Source organism: Podarcis vaucheri (assembly GCF_965113315.1).
Source record: "Podarcis vaucheri genome assembly, chromosome: W".
NCBI lineage: Eukaryota > Metazoa > Chordata > Lepidosauria > Squamata > Lacertidae > Podarcis > Podarcis vaucheri.
In genome coordinates this window covers 36,137,462-36,160,054 of record NC_138757.1, presented here as the reverse complement: position 1 = coordinate 36,160,054, position 22,593 = coordinate 36,137,462, and the positions used below count along the sequence as shown (strand labels likewise).

At 42.7% G+C, this 22,593-nt stretch overlaps 1 protein-coding gene across 1 annotated transcript in view; it reads left to right on the top strand.

The window, feature by feature from the left end:
• LOC309523277 (inositol polyphosphate 5-phosphatase OCRL-like) overlaps positions 1–22,593 on the top strand; it is a gene marked incomplete at both ends in the record, with an annotated part of 49,485 nt that overhangs the window by 17,276 nt on the left and 9,616 nt on the right. The window contains one exon of the mRNA XM_082207062.1: positions 16,911–16,964. Coding sequence (XP_082063188.1) covers positions 16,911–16,964 — 54 coding nt within the window. The remainder of the gene's footprint in view (positions 1–16,910; positions 16,965–22,593) is intronic.

Sequence of the window (22,593 nt, the reverse complement as noted above, 5' to 3'; positions counted from 1 at the left end):
GTATGGTGCTATTACAATTTGTTGGAAAAGAATATGTAAGGAAAACAATAAAAATTCACTTGCAGATGAAGGTGATGGACTTTATGGAACTGGCGGAAATGACTGGCAGAATCTGAGACCAGGGAGAAGAGTCGGTGGAAGAAGACTGGAAAACGTTTAAAGACTATTTACAGAAATACTGTAAAATTAACGAATGTTAGAAAAATGTTGGATATGATGTTATATGGCTTTAGTAGAAATGTTATAAGGAATTAAGTATAAATAAATTAATAGAGCATTAAAGGGAAAAATAAGGTTAGAATGTGTTAAGACAATTATAGGATAGACAACAGAGGAAGATGGAAAGGAATTGCTGAAACAATTAATAGAAGTGGAATACAAAAAGGGAGGTGCGAGGAGGTCGTGGAAATTACTGAAAGAAAGATAAGATATTGAAATTGGATTGTGTTTTAAATGGTTTTTGTTTTGTTTTGTTAGATGTATGTTAGTGTTTTGCAGTGTTTTTTTTGTGTGTATTGTATTGTCGTATGTTTTTTCTTTTTTGGTTTTTTGTAGTGTTGTGTTTAATTTGTTGGAAAATTAATAAATATTATTGTCAGGGGTTCAGGAGCAGAGACGCAGAGAAGGGAGGAGACAGAGAGCGAGGGGGAGGAATACGAAGGAAGGATGAGTGGGGATGACGACCCGAGATCACCGAGCCTGTCCAGTGAGTCCGAGGATTCCCAGAAGGGAGCGCCAGCGGTCAGAGCAAGGGGGGAAAGCAGGGGGACACCCCAGGAAGAAGGGTCCAGAGAGGGATCAGAGAGCAGCAGTTGGAGATCGGGACCCACGTGCCCAGCCGGGAGCAGCGGGGAGAAAGGGGACCAGACATCGGGTTCCGGAGGCTTTCAGCAGGAGGGAGGGCATGAGTCAGGAGTAGTCACGCCCACCTCCGGGAGCGACGAAACGATCAAGAGGAAGGTAGAGAGTTGGGCGCGCGCGCCAAGTTCAAATGCAGCGGAAGCTGGCGCAGTAAGCAGCCCGGAGAGTGAGCCAGGTCCCAAAGCCCGCCGCAAGGAGGCGGAAGGGTCAGGGGGGTCCGCGTCAGAAGAGAGTAGGAAAGAAGAGACCACGGGGGGCAGAAGGACCCAGAGACGGAAGGAAAGGCGCAGGAGGTGGAGCAAGGCTAGGGTATTAAGCTGGTGTGCTAGAGGCGGAGACTCAGACGGGTCTTCGCCGGTCTGACATAGAAGACGTGGGGCTGCACATTGCAGTTTGGAAATGGAGCCTGTAACCCAATAAAGACTCTTTTAACGTGAACGCTGGCTAACGTGGTCCTATGTGAGCTGGGACTGGGTAGCAGCCCTGACAGTAAGACCCGTCTCTACATAGCTTCGGACACCTGAAACCTCGCAGCGGAGGCAGAAGCAGCGAGAGGAGGAAATTGGTGTTTGGGAGCAAGCTCACAAAGGTTGGCAGAGATGACGGAAGCAGAAAAAATTTCAGCGCTGCAACAGGCAGTGACCCAATTGAACGCAGAGGTACTGGCATCCAAGAAAAGGGAGCAGGATGCTGCGGCCGCCTACAGAGATCTCCACGCCAGGTTTGAAGCGTTGGTTAAGCAAGGGCAACCGGGACCCAGACCGGAGGGGGTTGGGTTGGCACGGAGAGCAGGAGGGCTTGTGGCTCACTTCGATGGGAATTTGCAACAGTACCCCAATTTTCGAGCAGACGTAATGTGCGCACTGCAACTGCTGGCAAAAGACTTTAGAGATGAGGAAGAGAAAGTGGGGTTTATACTATCCCATTTGCATGGGGATGCTAAAGCGTGGCTGCGCAATTTGTGGAGGGATAAAGATCCGGCGCTTCAGAGTGCAGATGCCTTTATCAAAGCGATGGATGCGTGTTTTTTATCTACCATTGACGTGGATCTTGCTCGACGGGAGATACATGGACTGAGACAAGGGAGGGCGAGCGTACGGCAGTATCACGCCCGCTTTTTTGCGCTGGTCAGTGCCTTGGAATGGGACCGGGATTCACCTCCAGTCAGAGACCTGTTCTGGGAGGGTCTGAGCAGTGCTGTTAAAGACGAAATTGCGAGGGGGGAGAGGCCCCGGAGCACGCAAGAGGTGGTCCAAAGGGCGCTGACTGTGGGGGTGAGGCTGGAAGAACGTCCATGGTGCAGAGACGAAGGACGTGGAGGGCGCGAAGCAGCGAGAAGTTTCTCTTTCGTTCCCAGGGAAGCAGCGCGTGCGCAATCCACACCTCCGCCAGGAGGGGGAGTGGAACCTATGGAGGTGGGAGGCGCCAGGGCTCAGTCAGCTACCAGAGCCCCAGCACCGGGAGCAGTCAAGACTAAGCCTCCTAGAGGGAACCGGAAGTGTTACATCTGCGACAGCCCTCAACACTTGGCGAGAGAGTGTCCCCAGAGGAACTCCAAGCACACTGCAGCCTCTGCAATGGTGATAGCAGCCACGCAGCACAGCGAACCCCAGCAGGGAAACGACGATGTCTGGCTGGAGGCAGAGGCACTGGGGCCCAGCCAGACGAATCAGTGAAGCAGTCCCCAGCGATCTTGCAACCCACAGACCCCCTCCCACCCAAACCAGTAGTGCAGCTCACCGCATCTCTCCAGCTACCCAATGGCATCACTATAGACGTGCCACTTTCTGTGGATTCTGGAAGCAATGCAGACTTTATAGCGCAGGATTTTGTGGAGCAGCACGCTATACAGCTACTGCCTGCCACTCTGCCCCTGCAAGTCGTCACAGTGGATGGCAGAGAGTTGCTGGGGGGGCAGGTGGTGAAGCAGACGCCGTCAATGGTGATGCGACTTGGTAACCACAGGGAAGTCATCAGTTTTAATGTCACCCGACTGTCGGACACGCCCATTGTGTTGGGCATGAGTTGGCTGGACAGGCACAGTCCGACACTGGCTTGGTACCAGCGACAGCTGATCTTCGGCTCTTCTTATTGTGCCGAGCACTGCATCCTGCCCAGACAGGAGGGAGAGGGTGGCCCTGGACTTTGTCACGGATCTACCCAGCTCGAGAGGCAAGACAGCTGTACTAGTGGTGGTGGACTTGTTCACCAAGATGGCACATTTCATACCGTGTGCGAAGGTGGCCACGGCGGAACAAACAGCCAAACTGTTCATAGATCACGTGTTCAAAGTGCATGGTCTGCCGCGGTCTATACTGTCCGACCGCGGACGCCAGTTCATCTCGAATTTCTGGCAGAAGCTGATGGGCTTCCTGAACGTCAAGATCAACCTGACATCAGCGAGACACCCGCAGACCAACGGGCAAGCGGAGAGGGTCAATGCCATCATGCAGCAGTACCTGAGATGCTATGCCAATCAACAGCCTGCGACGTGGGTGGATTACCTGCCGCTCGCCGAGTTCGCCTACAACAACACGAAGCACGTGTCCACAGGGGTGACGCCGTTCTTCGCCAACAATGGGAGGAATCCCAGAACCTTCCCGGGACTGGAGAGAGTGGGGGAAGGGGAACCGCAGACGGCGGACGCTTTCGCGTCTGAGTTGCAGGAGGTCCACGATCAACTCCGACGGCAGCTGGAGCTAGCGAAGCACGCATACAAGGTGCAAGCTGACAAGCACAGGTGGGTTGGCGAAGAGATCCGAGTGGGAGACTGGGTCTGGTTGGCAGCCCACGCAGTGCCGACCAGATCGTTAGCCAAGAAGAAGTTGGGGCACAAGCAACTCGGTCCATACCAAGTCGAAGCACAGATCAACCCAGTAGCTTTCCGGCTGGTGCTGCCGGAGGGTTCCAGGATGCATCCGGTGTTCCACAGGTCGGTGCTCACTCCCTACAAGGCACCTCACAGATTCCAGGAACCAGGAACAGCACCGAGTCCGTCTCAGGAGCGGACGGAGGCGGGGAGATTGCCACAGCAGGACCCCATCAACGAAGTCACGGAGATTTTGGACTCCAGATGGGGGGAAGAGGGAGTAGAATACCTCCTAGCCAGAGAGGGCACCCGGGCCAGTGCTAATAGCTGGGTGCCAGACTACGCTTTGGAGGAACCCCTGCTCAAGGACGAGTTTCATGCCCTTTTCCCACACAGACCCATGCCAGCAGGCTTCTTCGACGACTGGTTGTTCACGCCCACACTTTCCTCCAGCACGTTCCATGGATTCGACTCGGACGGGGAGCCCGCACCGGGCACCCGTTCCCCAGAGGGGTCACCGGAGGGTTCGGCGTCAGACACCTCGTATTGGTGGGACGATCGCCCAGAGGAGCAGTGGCGCAGGAGGTGGTTGGAGATGCCAGGTCGAGCGACCGACGCAGAGACTGACATGGACGTGTTCGGGGAGGATCTTGGGTTCGAGCACGGCGGCACTGAAATGGAGGCGGAACAGATCAACGTTGACGAACGCGAGGAGGAAGACTCGGAGGTCTTCAGTTGGCGGCCAGCGACGGGGAGCGAACTGTATCCGGCATTCACTCCCGTGCTGATGGAGCACCCAGCACCCACACCTGAAAGCGGGGAGGGGGAAGGGGGGGCTTCGAGGGGGGGATGGATGTCAGGGGTTCAGGAGCAGAGACGCAGAGAAGGGAGGAGACAGAGAGCGAGGGGGAGGAATACGAAGGAAGGATGAGTGGTGATGACGACCCGAGATCACCGAGCCTGTCCAGTGAGTCCGAGGATTCCCAGAAGGGAGCGCCAGTGGTCAGAGCAAGGGGGGAAAGCAGGGGGACACCCCAGGAAGAAGGGTCCAGAGAGGGATCAGAGAGCAGCAGTTGGAGATCGGGACCCACGTGCCCAGCCGGGAGCAGCGGGGAGAAAGGAGACCAGACATCGGGTTCCGGAGGCTTTCAGCAGGAGGGAGGGCATGAGTCAGGAGTAGTCACGCCCACCTCCGGGAGCGATGAAACGATCAAGAGGAAGGTAGAGAGTTGGGCGCGCGCGCCAAGTTCAAATGCAGCGGAAGCTGGCGCAGTAAGCAGCCCGGAGAGTGAGCCAGGTCCCAAAGCCCGCCGCAAGGAGGCGGAAGGGTCAGGGGGGTCCGCGTCAGAAGAGAGTAGGAAAGAAGAGACCACGGGGGGCAGAAGGACCCAGAGACGGAAGGAAAGGCGCAGGAGGTGGAGCAAGGCTAGGGTATTAAGCTGGTGTGCTAGAGGCGGAGACTCAGACGGGTCTTCGCCGGTCTGACATAGAAGACGTGGGGCTGCACATTGCAGTTTGGAAATGGAGCCTGTAACCCAATAAAGACTCTTTTAACGTGAACGCTGGCTAACGTGGTCCTATGTGAGCTGGGACTGGGTAGCAGCCCTGACAATTATTATAAAAATAAAAAATAAAAGAATTGGCCTTGCTGACTGGGGCTCATGAGAGTTCTGTAGGTGTCTTTTGATCGGCTTGGGACGGGTCTCTGTCGGACAGAGGCAAATCACTAAATAATCCACCGCACTCCTCCATTTTAAGTGAAGAGGGTCGCAGCTATACTGGACTTACAAAAAGATTTGGACCGCAGACTCAAAGAGAAAGCAAGGAGAAACCCCGACGGTAGGCTTCTACACTAACTCTTAGCAGTTTCTTGAGGGGGCCAAGACCAATATTAAAGGAACAAAGAAAACAAGGGGGGTTTAATCTCCCCCCTCCCCCCCGTCATCGGGAGGAAGAAGTAGCCGGAAATTACGCTTCGGGAACTTGGGAGCCTTACACAATCCGTACGTGGTTTGAAACAACCTTATGGACTGATAGAAGAAGAGAAGAAAACACACGGGGGATAACAAATAAACTATTACCTTTTGCCCTTTGGAATATTTGTCTGAAGACTCTCGGACTTCCCTGCTGCCTCCTGTGTGCTGGAGGACGTGGGGAGAGGAGGGATAGAAGTGACGGACGTGCTGGGAGTGAAGATACTGTTGGTTTCTGCTCTCTTCACTGTGCAGCGAAGTGCTTGTCACAAGACAATGTTTACATTCCACAATCAGAGTACTGTTGGGTTTTCCCACGGGAATGGGAGACTGGATGTGACGTACACTGGTTTCCTGTTTTTCACTAGTTCTCTCGGTGTTCTTTGTTCCGAGGAGAAGGACGGTTGCTTCTCTGCTCCCGCAGAGGCAAGATGCATGTTTGTAATCTCTCAACATTGAACTGAAAATAAAGCAACGTTAAGCATGTGGCACGTACTGCTCATCATTCCGCTGTGTAAAGGACTCTGCAATTACAACATTTTTGGTTCCGGGCCCAGAAAGACGCAATCAAACTGAAGGATGGACTCCAGAAGCCGAGTCAGAATGCCGGCAGAGGGACAGAGAAACGGATCGGCGTTATCTGCTCTGCGCGTCGAGTTTGATTGATGAGAGGTATGTGCTCATGCTCCGGGCAGCCTGCCAACTTTATGGCTGGACTTTGAACTTTTGAAGCCGTTTTGCCGTGATACAGGCAAAGCCTCTAAGGCACAAGCTCATAGGCTTGGGAGGCTTGAAAACCGAAAGTACTTTTACAAGTGCTTTTGGAAGCAGCTGTACACAGACGCAGCTTGTTTAAAGCAGCAATGATGGCTAATGCAAAGCTGGCTGATGCTTTTGGGATTCCTAAGCTCAATAAGAAAAACTATGCGGACTGGGTACTCTATGCAGAGGCTATTCTGCGGAAAGAAGGTCTGTTTAATGTTATTACAGACAACCCCCCAGCTCCAATTACAGACGAATGGAAAACTAAAGATTCCAAAGCGATGGGAACTCTTACGTTGATAGCATCCCCAGAAGAGCTCTGTCTGTTGCGTGATAAGACCACAGCCAGAGAAATTTGGGACACTTTAAGAGAGGCTCACTTGAGGACAGAAGCTGGTTCCTCAATGTACTATTTTGCCAAGCTGCATGGTATGGCTCTTGCTGAAGGTGGAGATGTGCATACACATCTGATGGAAATGCAGAATCTGAGACACGAGCTGCAACAGAGAGGACTCACCTTTCCAGAGGCTGTGTATTCCTTCATGATACTACATTCTTTGGGTCCAAGTTGGGAGTCCGTTGCCACTCAGATTGCTGTTCAGCCAACTGCTCAGCTCACAGTAGCCTATGTTACTGCCGTGATTCAGAATGAAGCAGATCGCCGAGGTGCTAGCTGCATGGGTAAGGGGGAGTCTTCACAGACGTCATCCCAGAGTGCAGTGGAACCACCAGAGGGCGCCAAAGCTTTGAAGGCAGTGAAATGCTACTCGTGTGGACGTCTAGGCCATATGAAGAGGGAATGCAGATCTCCCAGGGCCAAGACAGAGCAGCGCAGCAGAAGTTCATCGCGTGGAAAAGGCCAAAGCAAAGGAAAAGGTCCGGTCTCCAGGACAACGCAGCACAAGGCAATGGTCTCACGCTTCACTCCAAACGTTGCAAAGGTCCAGAAGACGTCTAGATCTTTCTTCGCGTTGTTGATTCAGCAGCTACCCACCACATGTGCAACGATAAGCGACTGTTCGTGTCTTTTACACCGCAGGAAGGTGCGATTCACCAGGCGGATGACCACACGATCCCCAGTCAAGGCTATGGAACTGTTGTTCTTCACAGTTTGGACTTATCGATACAAGATGTGCTTTACGTACCAGATGCCACACACAATCTACTCAGTGTTATGCAGCTGAATGAACGGAACATTGACGTTTCCTTCAAGAACAAGAAATGCACCATCACAAAGAAAGACGATTATGTATTGCATGCTGAATGTGTTGATCGTTTGTTTGTTTTGTATTATGATGATGTGGTGCAGAATGAGACTTGTTGCATTGCAGGTTCTAACAAAAGTTTGCATGCAGGATGTATTCACGATTTTCACAGGAAATTTGGTCATTTGCATTTTGAGGCAGTATCTAAAATGCCTGCCTTGGTTGAAGGTATGACTATTAAACCCTGCAGGTACCACATGAAGTGCAAGGCATGCGCAGCACACAAGGTGAAAATGGCTGCGAAAGGTAAGGTGTCTAGTAGGCAAGCTACAGAACCATACCAGGTTGTTCATGCTGATTTAGTTGGTCCACTATCACCCTCTTTGGGTGGAAATAGGTACTTCATGGTTCTCATTGATGCATTTTCCAGGTATATTTATGTGTATAATCTCAAGCAGAAATCAGAGGCTTTTCCAAGGTTTAAGGAATTCTGTGCTTGGTTGGAAAATGTGCATGGTAAGAAGATAAAGACTCTTTTCACTAATCGTGGGGGAGAATTCACTTCTCAGCAGTTTGGAGCTTTTCTGACTGAGAAAGGAATTCAACACGATTTGTCCAGTCCTCGCTCGCCATGGCAGAATGGACTTTGCGAAAGGGCAAATCAGACATTGCTTCAAGGCTTAAAAACCTTGCTGCATGATGCCAATCTACCAGAGAGTTATTGGGCTGAATCTCTCTCATGTTTTGTTTACAGTTACAATCGCAGGTTATCTTCAGCGATTGGTTGTACCCCCTATGAGAAGATGTTTGGCAAGAAACCGTACATCAAACACATGAGAATTTTTGGTTCTGACATGTGGGTTCACACACCACAAGGCTCCAAGTTAGGCAAATGTGGATTGCATGGTATCTTTCTAGGTTATCAGAAAGGTTCTTACAGAATAATGATGACTGACTCCAAGACAATTAAGCTCACAAGAAGTGTTGAGTACAATGCCAAGTGGGGGGAGAATGTGGGAATTTTCCGATGTTATCCTGATGACAGTGATGAGACTGAGGATAAGCAACAGCAAAAGCAACAACCCACACCCACAGATGAAGGTTCTGAGTCTGAAACTGAATCGGATGATTCAGAGGATTTCAAGAGTGCGAAAGCCTCTATGCGACCCTCTGAAAGTTCTGATCAAGAATTGGAAGAACCATTGTTCACAATAGGCCACTTTTCTCCTAAGAAGGAAGAGGAAAGTGTTGAGGACTTAAGGCTGATTCGCAGGTCACAAAGAGCCACAAAAGGCAGACCTCCAAAGAGATTTGCTGATGAATATGCTAAGACAGCAGTAGCAGCTGTTAAAAACTCCAAGAAGGTATTTGAACCTTCAAGTTTCCAAGAAATCCAGGATTTGGATTCAAAGGAAGCTGAGCCATGGTTAAATGCTATGAAGGCTGAGCTTGATTCCTTAGAAAGGAACAAAACATGGGAGCTAGTTCCAGTAGTTCCAGGAATGAAACTGCTTGGAAGCAAATGGGTCTTCAAAGCGAAGACAGATCAAAATGGCAAGATAGTCAGACACAAAGCCAGATTGGTAGCCAGAGGTTTTGCACAGGTACCAGGTGAAGACTATCACGAGACCTACTCACCCACTGTGAGGTATGAGAGCATTAGGCTTATGCTCAAGCTAGCTGCAGAGGAGAATCTACACGTTAGTCACCACGATGTGAATACAGCATTTTTGTACGGATCTCTAGGTGAATCACTTTATATGCTTCCACCTGATGGCGTACAGGTAAAACAGGGATTTGTTTGTGCTCTAAAGAAGTCCCTTTATGGTCTCAAACAAAGTGCACGGTGTTGGCACACAAAACTCACTGAAGCATTGTTTTCTCTAGGTTTTCAGCAAGGGAAAGCTGATCCATGTGTATTTGTCAAAGAGGAGGGGCAAAAGAAGCTGTATTGTTTGTTTTATGTTGATGATATTTTATTCTTTTGGAAAGATGTCACAATGTACAATAACGCCCTAGCTCAACTGAAAGAGCACTTTGACATGAAAGATCTTGGTGAGGTAAACAACTACCTATCTCTGGAAATAGAGAGAGATCAAAGTGGTAACATTCTAGTACACCAGTCACGGAAAATTGCTGATGTGTTAAACAAACTGAACCTGATGGATGCTAACCCTGTAGACACACCGATGACAACAGGTTATCAGGTAGAAGACACTGAAGAAGCATTTTCTGACACTACACTGTACAGAAGTGTGCTAGGCAAGCTAAACTTCATTGCCAGATGTTCAAGACCTGACATTGCTGTTAGCTGTAATTTGCTAAGCAGACAAGTTAGCAATCCTACTGTTAAGGATTGGAAAGCTCTGAAACGCATAGCACGCTATTTGAAAGGCACTATGCATTACAGACTGAGATTTAACAAGCAGAAGTCTGGTGGTCTTGATATTTTTGCAGATGCAAGTTTTGGAAGTGACACTACAGACAGGAAAAGTACGTCTGGAGTTTGCTACATGTACAATCAGGGTCTATTTGATTGGTCATGCAAGAAGCAAACAACAATTAGCTTAAGTACTTGTGAAGCTGAACTGAATGCACTGTCTTATTCACTTAAGGATTGTGAATGGTTGTTACAATTGTGCAAAGACATGAAAATTCCTGTCAAATGTCCAATCCAGGTTTACCAGGACAACAAAGCATGTTTGGCTTTGCTGAATTCAGAAGGTTGTAAGCAAAGCACGAAGCACTTGCAATTGAAGTTGCAACATGCTAGGGAACATATTCAGAAGGGACTCATAACGGTGTCCTATATGCCAGGTAATGAAATTCCTGCTGATGTATTGTCCAAGATTGTATCAAGGGATCAACACTGTACCTATGTACAGAAATTGGGTTTGTACTGATATTGTACGAACACGCTGCCCAGTGATGTTCACAGAAAGGGGGAGGATGTTGGTTTCTGCTCTCTTCACTGTGCAGCGAAGTGCTTGTCACAAGACAATGTTTACATTCCACAGTCAGAGTACTGTTGGGTTTCCCACGGGAATGGGAGACTGGATGTGACGTACACTGGTTTCCTGTTTTTCACTAGTTCTCTCGGTGTTCTTTGTTCCGAGGAGAAGGACGGTTGCTTCTCTGCTCCGGCAGAGGCAAGATGCATGTTTGTAATCTCTCAACATTGAACTGAAAATAAAGCAACGTTAAGCATGTGGCACGTACTGCTCATCATTCCGCTGTGTAAAGGACTCTGCAATTACAACAGATACAGCGTGTGGATTAGGGACTGCCACCGTGAGGGGAGCTAAAAAATTACATTCTAAAAGCAAAGAAGGCAGGAAAGTGCTCCCCCTGGTGGCTGGCTGAAACATCGTGTGGACTGACTTTGTGTGATATATATATATAAGATCTAAATTTTTGTATAATATATATTTAAGATGTCCAGGAAAAATGGGAAAAAGTGAATAGGGACCCCAGCAGAGAGACGCCCATCTAGGCAAGAAAATGGAAAAGAAAACAAGGAATATGAGAGCTTACTGGGGGAAATAAGAAAAGAGTTTAAGCAGAATGAGCAATATATAGAGAGAAAATTATTGGAGGTCCAGGAAGCCTTAGACAAAAAACTGGAAATGGTGGTGGGAGAGTTGACAGGGAAGGTAAAAGACTTGGAAGTAAGAACTAAGGTGGTAGAGGATTCAAACAAACGCAATCAGAAAGATCTAAAGGAAGTAAAAAGACAGACAGAACAAATTAGAGGAGAAATTACAGAAATGAATAGGGCACAGGAGGAGATGTTGGATAATCTATCTACTTTGGAGATGCGTCAAAAAGAGTGAAATTTGAAATTCAGGGGTCTCCTGGAGACGCCAAATGAGAATATAAGAGATAAAATAATAAGAGAACTGGCTGGGTGGATGGAACTAAGAGAAGAAGATATTGGCCCAATGATAATGAATGTCTTTAGAATAAAGGTTAGATCAGCGAAGGCAAGGGCAAAAAAGCTTCCTGGAGACGGTCTAGTCATGTTTAACTCATTGGATATAAGAAATGAAATACTGAGACTGAATTACAACAAAAATCTATGCATAGATGGAGTGAAAATCTTGATTTTTAGGGAGATCCCTGCCAGTTTTCTGAAACGAAGGGGAATTTATAAAGAAATGGTGAGTCTACTGAAAAGGAATGGAATTCAGCATAGATGGGAATTCCCAGAAGGAATCTCCTTTTACTTTAAAGATAAAAGATTCAAACTAACTAGCCCCCAAGAGCTAGAAAAATTCTTCAGAAGATATGACAAAGAGCTAGGGAGGACAGGGAAAATAAAACCAAGACAGGATCAGAAAGAGGACGGAAAGGAAAAGGAGAAAGAAGAACAACGTCAGGAAGAAGAGGAGGAACAAGAAGAAGAGAGAGAGGAATCAGAAGAAGAAGACAACAACAAAGAACAGTAAATTTAGCGCAACTGAGTGGGTACTCGTAGATAAAAGAAATAATGAATCTGAAAGTATTTTCCTGGAATGTTAATGGGATGAACAATTTAAACAAGAGACGAAAAGTTAACCATGTTTTGATTAAACGAAACCTAGATATCATATGCCTGCAAGAAACGCATGTAGCAAAAAAGCATAAAAGAATTTTAAGCAATAAAAAACTGGGCCAAGAGTTTATCGCGTCAGATTCAAACAAAAAGAGAGGTGTGGTAATATATGTAAAAGAGAAGCATGGCCCAAAATTAATTTTTAAGGAGGATGAGGGAAGAATATTGATTGTACAAATTGGGTTTCAAGGGGGAAAATGGCTGATTGTGGGGATCTATGCTCCAAACGATAAGAAAGCTGAATTTTATACAAAGTTGAATGAAATAATGTTAGAGTATTTAAATCAGAAATTGATATTACTGGGAGACTTTAATGGAGTAGTGGTACCGGACTTAGATAAATTAACAAAGAGGCGAAATACATATGAAGGCAAACTCCCGAAGGCCTTCTTTGATATGGCCAATACATTGGGAGTAATTGACATCTGGAGATTAAGGAACCCAACAGTAAGACAATTTTCATTCCACTCTGAACCAAACCAAAGCTTCAGCAGAATAGATCAGATCTGGGTCTCTAAGATTCTAACACCAAGAGTAACTAGAATTGAAATCCTCCCAAGAACCCTGTCAGATCATAATCCGCTATATATGGAATTAAAGGAAAGGACCCTTCTACACATAGATGGAGAATGAATGAGAGCTTATTTAATGACCAGAGGGTAGTGGAAACTGCGAAAGAGACAATAACAGACTATTTTAAATGGAATCTAAACAAAGAAACACCAATTGAAACAGTCTGGGACGCGAGCAAAGCGGTGATAAGGGGTTTCCTGATTCAAAAAAAAACAGCTTCCAGAAAAGAGGGAGAGAGAAGAAGAAAGAGGAAATCCTGTCCCAGCTCATCGAGAACGAAAAACAGCTAATAACAAAACCTAAAGATGAAATAATAAAACGAAATATAAAAATGTTGCAGTCTCAGTTCTCCATGGTGGTGGGACAGGAGATCGAATGGAAAATAAAAACCATGAGACAAAAAAAATTTGAGTCGGCCAACAAAGTTGGGAGATTCTTGGCTTGGCAAATAAAAGCAAGACAAAAACAGAACACAATTTGTAAAATAAAAGATGGGGATAAAATGATTGAGGACCCAAAAGAAATTAGAAAAGTATTTCAGAGATTCTATAGAGATCTTTATAGGAAAGATAAAGAAGACAATAAGAGAATAGAAAAGTATATCCATGACCATAAACTACATCAAATCTCAGAAGAAGAAAAAAGAATGCTTAACCAGGAGATAACAGAACAAGAGGTCACGAAGGCAATAAAAAGAATGAAAATAGGGAAGGCCCCAGGACCGGACGGTATCTCAGCAAAGTATTATAAAACATTATCGCAATGCCTGACACCTGTTCTAAGTGAAGTAATGAATAAAGTCTTAAGAGAAGGAAGGATGCCAAACACCTGGAAAGAAGCTTATATTACACTGATCCCGAAGAAAGAGGGGGATATATTAGATGTAAAAAATTTCAGACCAATTTCGTTATTGAATAACGATTATAAGCTATTTGCGGATATACTAGCGAATAGACTAAAAATGGTGTTAAATAAGGTGATACACAAGGACCAAACAGGCTTTCTGCCGGGGAGGCAACTAAGGGACAACGTAAGAAACCTGATAAATATAATTGAATATCTTGAAGTTAGAAATGAGAAACAGGCAGTATTATTGTTCATAGACGCGGAAAAAGCGTTTGATAATGTTTCTTGGCATTTCATGAAAGAAAACTTAAAAGTACTAGGAATTGGTGAAAATTTTTTGAGAGGTATTGGCATGATTTATTCGGACCAAAAAGCAAAGTTAATAATTAACAACAACATATCAGATAACTTTGAGATAACTAAAGGTACTAGGCAGGGATGCCCTTTGTCTCCTTTGCTATTTATTACAGTCCTAGAGATCTTGAATAAGAAGCTAAGAGAATCATCAGAAGTCAGAGGCATTAAGGTGGGACGAAAAGAATTTAAGTTAAGAGCCTTCGCAGATGATCTAGTCTTAACGTTGGAAGAACCAAGACAAAGTGTGAAAGAGGTAATAAAAAGATTGGAAGAGTTTGGGAAGGTATCAGGGTTTAAACTTAACAAAAACAAGACGAAAATGCTAGCAAAAAAATTGAAGAAAGAAGAGATGGAAGAATTACAAGTAGACTCAGGAATCGCGATAGCTAAAAAAATAAAATATTTAGGAATTTGGATGACAACAAAAAATATAAACCTATACAAGGACAATTATGAGGTGGTATGGAAAGAAATTAAGAAAGACATGGATATATGGAGTAGATTAAAATTGTCATTATTAGGCAGAATCTCTGTGATAAAAATGAATATATTACCTAGACTGTTATTTTTATTTCAAGCAATACCAGTGGTAAAAGGGATAAGACAATTTAAGGATTGGCAAAAAAACTTAGCGAAGTTTGTTTGGCAGGGGAAAAGGCCAAGGATAAAAATGAAGATACTAGTAGATAAGAAAGAGAGAGGAGGTTTTAATTTACCAGACCTGACTTTATATTATGAAGCTTCGTGCTTGGTATGGTTAAAAGACTGGCTGACCTTAGAAAACACCGACCTATTAGATTTAGAGGGCCATGATAATAGATATGGTTGGCATTCGTACCTATGGTACAACAAAGTAAAGGTACATAAAGGTTTTCTAAACCATGTGATTAGGAAATCTTTATATGAAGTATGGGATCGGAATAAAAACCTCCTGGAAAGAAAGACACCGTGGTGGATATCACCAATTGAGGTGCTGACAACAAAAAAAGCAAACATGGAAGGGGAAAGAATAACATATGAGGATATTACTAGGAAAACAGCCCAAGGGATAAAGCTCAAACCATACGACCAAATTGAAAAGAGGTTAACAGGGTGGGTGCAATACCATCAGATCAGTGATTTATTAAAGGAAGACAAAAAGAGAAATGGGTTCGAAGATAAAAAATCGAAATTCCAATTCGAGTTAATAGACTGTAAAGATAAAACTTTATCAAGAATGTATAGCTTATTGCTAGAATGGTATACAAAAGATGAAGAAGTAAAGGAATCAATGATTAAATGGGCAATTGATATTGGGCATAACATTGAACTGGATGCGTGGAAAAGATTATGGAAGGAGGGTTTGAGATTCACAGGATGCATGGCTTTGAAGGAAAACTTGCTAAACATGATGTATAGATGGCATTTGATGCCAGTAAAATTAGCTAAAATGTATAGGAAAAAAGAAAGAAAGTGTTGGAAATGTAAAAAGGCAGATGGGGACTATTTTCATATGTGGTGGACCTGCGATAAGGTAAAAAAAAATTGGGAAGCAATTTATAATGAACTCAAAAAAATATTTAGATATACTTTCCCCAAAAGACCAGAAGCGTGTCTATTAGGCTTAATAGGAACAGAAATTAAAATAGAAGATCAAAATTTGTTCATGTATGCTACAGCTGCCGCGAGGACCCTTCTGGCCCAAAGATGGAAAGTACAAGATATACCAACTATACAGGAGTGGCAGGCGAAGTTGACAGAATATGCAGAACTTGCCAAACTGTCAGGGAGGATCCGGGACCAGGAAGATCAAAGATACCAAAATAACTGGAGTAAATTTATTGAATATTTAAAGAAGAATTGTAAAGAGGTCAAGACACTAGCAGGACTGACATAATACCTCCAGTGTATAATAGTACTAATTTGAGAATGATGTGTGTGATGGAAAGAGGATAAATATACCAGTTGTGGGGAGGGAGGGGGGTCGCGACTCGGCAGAGTCAAAGGAAATGTATGGTGCTATTACAATTTGTTGGAAAAGAATATGTAAGGAAAACAATAAAAATTCACTTGGCAATGAGAGTTCCACTTCAGCAACACCAGGAGGGTGCAGTGTCGGCGATCCCTGCTGCTGCAGCTGCACCACTAAGGTTTCTTCTAGAGCAGCCAGTAGAGAGCAACATAAACCGAGTAGCAGAGATGTATTAGATTAGATTATAGCAAATGTAGGCAACTTCTCCAGTGATCGGGGTGGGAGTTGCAGTTTGTTAAGGGCAGTAACGCAAAAGCAGAGCGGCCATTTTGCATGGAGAAGGTTCCAGGCTCAGTCACCAGTGTGTGCAGATCGGGCTGGGCATGATCTCTGCCTGAAAGCTGCTGCCAGTCCATGTAGTCAGTCCTGAGCTTGATGGGTCAATGGTCTGCCTCAATATAAGGTAGCTTCCTATGTTCCTGTGTACTACAGCAGGGTTTGGAGGGCCACAAGCGCCCTGCCCATGAATTCAAGAACCAGGGAAAATTCTAAAAGTCTTTGCTGGAAGGACATTAAATCAGGGGCCAGGTGAACCTCTTTGGGAGATTATTCTGAAAGGTCGGGTGCCATGACTGAAAAGGCCCTGCCATACTTGAAAGAGCAGGAGTTCCCTGGGAAAGGGATTCTAGTCAGTGGAGAGGCAGTGCAAACATAAGTGGGCCTTCTTCTGGTACCCTTTTCCCAAACCTTGAAACACTTGAAAGGCCAAATGGGATGCTCTGAATTGGGCCTGGAAGCAGTTCAAGAGCCAGTCTAGTTCACAGAGCACTAGCCTAATATGATCATACTGCCCAATCCTAGTTATCAGTCTTACTACATATTGCAGGAAGTGGCAGCAGGCTGCCCCCCGCCCCCCCGCCCCCCCGCCCCCCGCCCCCGTGAGCTAGCCTGTAGCTGTGGTTGCTTTGCTTTTTTCCAGCACTGTCATCTGATCACTAAAAATGAGCTTCAGAGACTTCTGACCTACGACCAGGTGAGAGACATCTTTGTGTTATATGTGGTGGTTTAGGATATTGCCCTGTTTATTTCCTTTGTCTGGGATACCACAGCCTAGGCTAGAGAAACCACTTTCAGGAAGTTAGGAGCAAAGTGTAGCTAGAACATAGGATGACTGCGACTTCTACAAATGCTTTTTAAGGTTGCAGGTTTGTGCAACCTGAATTAGAAGCAAGTCCCAATTAAGTTGGAGGGTTGCCTTGGAATAAGTAGGACTGCTCTGCAATTTCCCAGTTAGAGGGCTTTCCTAGCTCAGCACACGCTCCAGATGTTGTTGGACTCCCATCAGCCCCAGCATAGCTGCTGTCCAGCAATATCTTTCTTTTTTTTTAGATTTCTCTTTATTAATTTTCATACACACATATACACACATATGTACAGAAAATAAATTCTTCACGGGAAAAAAACCAATAATAAGAACAACATAACTTAATTATAAGAAGCAGAAAAAACCACGAAACAAAACAAAGACAAACATGTAAATTATTGACTTCCCTCCATCTCAGTTTTGGGTTATGTAATACATTTTTCCCCGCAGTTTTTCTTTAAAACTTTTGTATGTCAAAGGGTTATATTAAGCCTACTGTGATCTTTGGATTTTTTAAATCTACTTCAATATAGGTTATGAATTTATTCCATTCTTTAATAAACTTTGTTTCTTTCTGGTCTCTATTTTTTTGTGTTAATTTTGCCAATTCTGAATATTCAAATAATTTACTTTGCCAATCTCTTACCGTTGGGATATTGATTGATTTCCAATTTTGGGCGATTAAAATTCTAGCAGCTGTTGTTGCGTACTGGAATAAGGTCTAGTCCTCTTTCTTAATTTCATTGCCAATCATTCCCAGAAGAAAATTATCAGGTTTTTTAACAAAAGTATATTTAAACATTTTTTTTAGTTCATTATAAATGAGCTCCCAGAAGTTCTTGATTTTTTCACAAGTCCACCACATGTGGTAAAAACTACCTTCCTTGTTTTTACACCTCCAGCACATTTTATCTCCATTCTTATAGATTTTTCCTAATTTTACAGGGGTGATGTACCATCTGTATATCATTTTTTCCATGTTTTCTCTTAAGGCAACACAAGCAGTGAACTTCATATCTTTATTCCAGAGCTTAATCCAACTATCGTATTCCAAATTATATCCCAGATCTATCACCCATTTCACCATAACTTCTTTTATTTCCTCGTCCTTAGTATCCCATTCTAACAGTTGATTATACATTTTTGATAAGAGTTTTGAATTTCCTTCCAGTATTTCTATCTGGAATCTTGATTTTTTTTCGTTTATCCCAATCTTTTTATCTTCTGTCCACAGTGCATTAATGTGATGGAATTGTAACCAACTCGTTAATTTATTTCCTAGTTCTTCATACGTTTTGATCTGCCAACCTTTTTCTGTTCTCACCAATAAATCTTCATATGTCCATCTCTTACCTTCTATGTTTGTTTTTTTAATTGTTAAGATATCTATTGGTGATAACCACCAGGGAGTTTTCCTTTCAAGAAAATTTTTATTTCTTTCCCAAACCTCTAGCAGAGGTCCTCTAATGATGTGACTGGAGAATTATTTATGTACTTTTGCTTTATTATGCCACAAATATGCGTGCCAACCGAATCTGGTGTTAAAGCCTTCTAAATCTAATAGGTCTGTGTTTTTTATTACAATCCATTCTTTAATCCAACAGAGGCATGAGGCCTCGTAATACAATTTCGAATTCGGTACCGCAAAACCTCCTCTTTCTCTTCTATCTGTAAGCAATTTAAATTTAATTCTAGGCCTTTTTCCCTGCCAAATGAATTTAGATAAAATTTTCTGCCAATCTTTAAATACTTTGTTTCCTCTTATCACCGGAATATTTTGAAATAGAAATAACAACTTTGGAAGTATATTCATCTTAATTGCGGCCATTCTTCCTGACCATGATAATTTTATTCTGTTCCATATATCTAAATCTTTTTTAATTTCTTTCCAGGTTGTTTCATAATTGTCCGTCATTAAATTTATGTTCTTCATAGTTAGCCAAATTCCCAGGTATTTTCCTTTTTTTACCGCTTTAATTCCAATTTTAGCCTCCAGCTGGTTTTTCATAACTTCTTCCATGTTCTTCGTCATCATTTTAGTTTTTGATTTGTTTAACTTAAAACCCGATAACTTTCCAAATTCTTCTAACAATTCTGTCACCTTATGGACACTTTTTTGTGGATCTTCTAATGATACCATCAGATCATCAGCGTATGCTTTCAATTTGTATTCTTTTTTTGCAATTTTAATTCCACGTATTTCTGGAGTTGTTCTTATCTTATTTGCTATAATTTCTAGTATCATTATAAATAAAAGAGGTGATAGAGGGCACCCCTGTCTCGTACCCTTTGAAATTTCAAAATAATCAGTTAAATCATTATTAATAATCAATTTTGCTTTCTGGCTTGAGTAAATAGCTTTTACCCCTTCCAGGAAGGCGCCCTCTATCCCTACTGTTTCTAGACATCTTACAAGGAATTGCCAAGATACATTATCGAAGGCCTTTTCGGCGTCAATAAAAATTAGTGCCACAGGTATTTCATTCTTGGCCTCTAGATATTCAATGATGTTGATTATATGTCTTATGTTGTCTTTTAATTGTCTATTGGGTAAGAATCCGACTTGATCTGTATGGATAAGGTTTCTTAAACATTTCTTAAGACAGTTGGCCATTACTTCTGCAAATAATTTATAATCATTATTTAATAATGATATTGGTCTGTAGTTTTTCATATCTAATTTAGCTGTGTCTGGCTTAGATATTAATGTAATATAGGCTTCCTTCCAAGAGTCTGGTGTCTTTCCGCCGCTTAAGATGTTATTCGCTACTTCGCACAGCACCGGGGCTAAATATTCCTCTAGAACTTTGTAGTATTTAGCTGAAAGGCCATCAGGCCCTGGAGCCTTTCCTAATTTCATTCTTTTTATTGCATCCTGGATTTCTTCAATTTTTATAGGATTATTTAATCGTGTTATTTCTTCTTCTGTTAATCCTTTTAGTCTATTTTCTTCTAAATATTTCTTTATTTCTGTGCAGTCTTCTTTTTCTCTTTTGTATAATTTTCCATAAAATTTGATGAAATTTTCCTTTATTTTCTTAGGTTCTTCCACAATTTGCTCTTCTATTCTTAATTTGTTGATCATATTTTGTTTTTTGTTTTTTCGTAATTGCCACGCTAGTAATTTTCCGGTTTTATTTGCTGATTCAAAGAATTTTTGCTTCCATATCTTGATTCTCCATTCTACTTCTTGGCCTACTAAATTTGAGTATTGTGTTTGTAATATTCTATAAGTTTGTTTAACCTGCTCCTCAGTTGGGTTTATTGCTAGTTTTCTTTCGCAATCTCTTAATTGATTGAGTATTTCTTTTTTTTCTTTTTTTTTTTGCTCTCTTAACTTTTTCCTATGGTTGTTCTGATTAATTAAAAATCCTCTTAACACTGCCTTACTGGCATCCCAAACTATCTCTATATTAGTCTCTTTATTTAAATTCATCTCAAAATATTCTTTCAACGTTCTTTTGGCCTTCTCAATTATTTCCTCATTTTCAAATAGATAATCGTTCATTCTCCATCTGTATGTTCCTTGTAATCTGCTTTTTATCTCCAACGTTACTGAGCTATGATCTGAAAGAGTTCTGGGTTGGATTTCACATTTAAGTGCTCTTAATGTTAATTCTCTTGAGACCCATATTTGATCCAGCCTGGCCCAACTTTGGTGTGGTTCTGACAGGTGTGTATATTGTTTCGTTGTTGGATTTTTATGTCTCCAGATGTCTATCAGAGCTAGATTTTCCACCAGATTATTAAATGTTCTTGGTAATTTCCCCTGCTTAAGTTTTCTTCTTTTCACGCTTCTATCTAATTCAGGTGTTGGCACGGCATTCAAATCTCCAAGTAAAATCATCTTATGATCCTCCAATTCTGTTAACATTTGTTCCAATTTTTTAAAGAATTCAGCTTTATTCATATTTGGTGCATAGACATTTATAACGTTAATCTTTTCTCCCTGATGGTTGATTTGTACTCCTAAGATCCTTTCTTCATCGTCCTTACATATTAATATTGGGTCCCATTTCTCCTTCACGTATATCACAACTCCTCTTTTTTTATTAGTGTCTGAATTAACAAACTCTACCCCCAACCTTTTATTTGCTAGTATATGTTTGTGTTTTTTTGCCACGTGTGTTTCCTGAAAACAGATCACATCATAATTTTTATTCTTTAACACCTTTTGAATTTTGTTCCTTTTAGATTTTTCGTTCAAACCATTAACATTCCAGGACACAACCTTTAACGACATTATATTGTTTGACTTTAATTTATATTCTAGTCTACCTCTTCTCCATTAACTCTTCTTCTTCCTCCCCCTCTTCTTCTCCACCTACTGCTCCTTCCTCTTCCACTTCCTCTTCTTGTGTTAATTTTCTGTCTCTCCCCTGAGGGGCGCACAATCTTTTTTTTTTTGTTATTCTTATTTTTCTAAGTCTTAACCACTCTCCTTTAATTTACCTTATTACACCCGTGCGATTTTGTTTTTCTTATTTTATATTCTTACAATTTATTTTATATCACTTTCTATTGTATTTCCTATTTTTTTCAGACAGAGTGTTACCTTTGAAGTCAATTAATTCAACTGTATCCTAAAGTACAACCATAATATCTCCAAGTACCACCAATGTCTGCTAGAAAATATGTACTATTATAATATACAGTTACAGATCCAGTTGAATAATAAAATGTCCAGAAATCAAAGAAAATAGCTTCACTTATAATCCCAGTATATCTCAACCTTGGCAATCCTAAAGTCTTGTTTATACACCTTAGTACCTTCCTTAGGCTCTTGTTTTTCTTCAAATGATTCCCCCCTCCTAGGGTATTATTAATAGTATATGACAATATAGTTTGTGTTTTCCCAAACCATCCCTTAAAACCTTAACACCCTCTGAAAGTTTGGTAAATTTCTCCAAGACTCAAATAATTATTACTTATATATGAATTATTCCTGTTAAAGTGGTTTTCTAAAGTCCACGTAGATTCTGATGGGAGAGCAGTAGTTCCTTCTTCTTCTTTTTTAAAAATTAATTAATTAATTAATATTCAGTTCCGATTTCTTTTAATTTCTTTAATCTTCCACCACTTGCCGGTTTAATCCATCACGTGTAAAGGATATTCTATAACTTAGTCCATGTCCTAATCCAAGGTCTAGTAAGGCTAATAATTCAGGCTTTAATCCATGATCTAAATCAGACCTGTAAACCAATTAGATCCCCATGTCACAAAATCACTGGTCCGGTCTCTATCACGAAATCACTGTTTCAGTCTCTGTCCCTGAAGAAAAGGAGATCACTGGTCCAGTCTCTGTCACCAAATCACTGGTCCGGATTCTGTCCCCATTTCCTGTTTATATTTTCAAGTCCATAAAAAATGTAAATGTCCAATTCAAAATGTTGTAAATATCCAATTATAGTCTACTGGGGTGTAAAACCCCCTGTTTTAAACACTTAAAGTTATTTTCCAAATTTTCCCAGGGTTTATCGGGTGATATTTTCCGCATTCCAATTATTTCTGGTTTTTT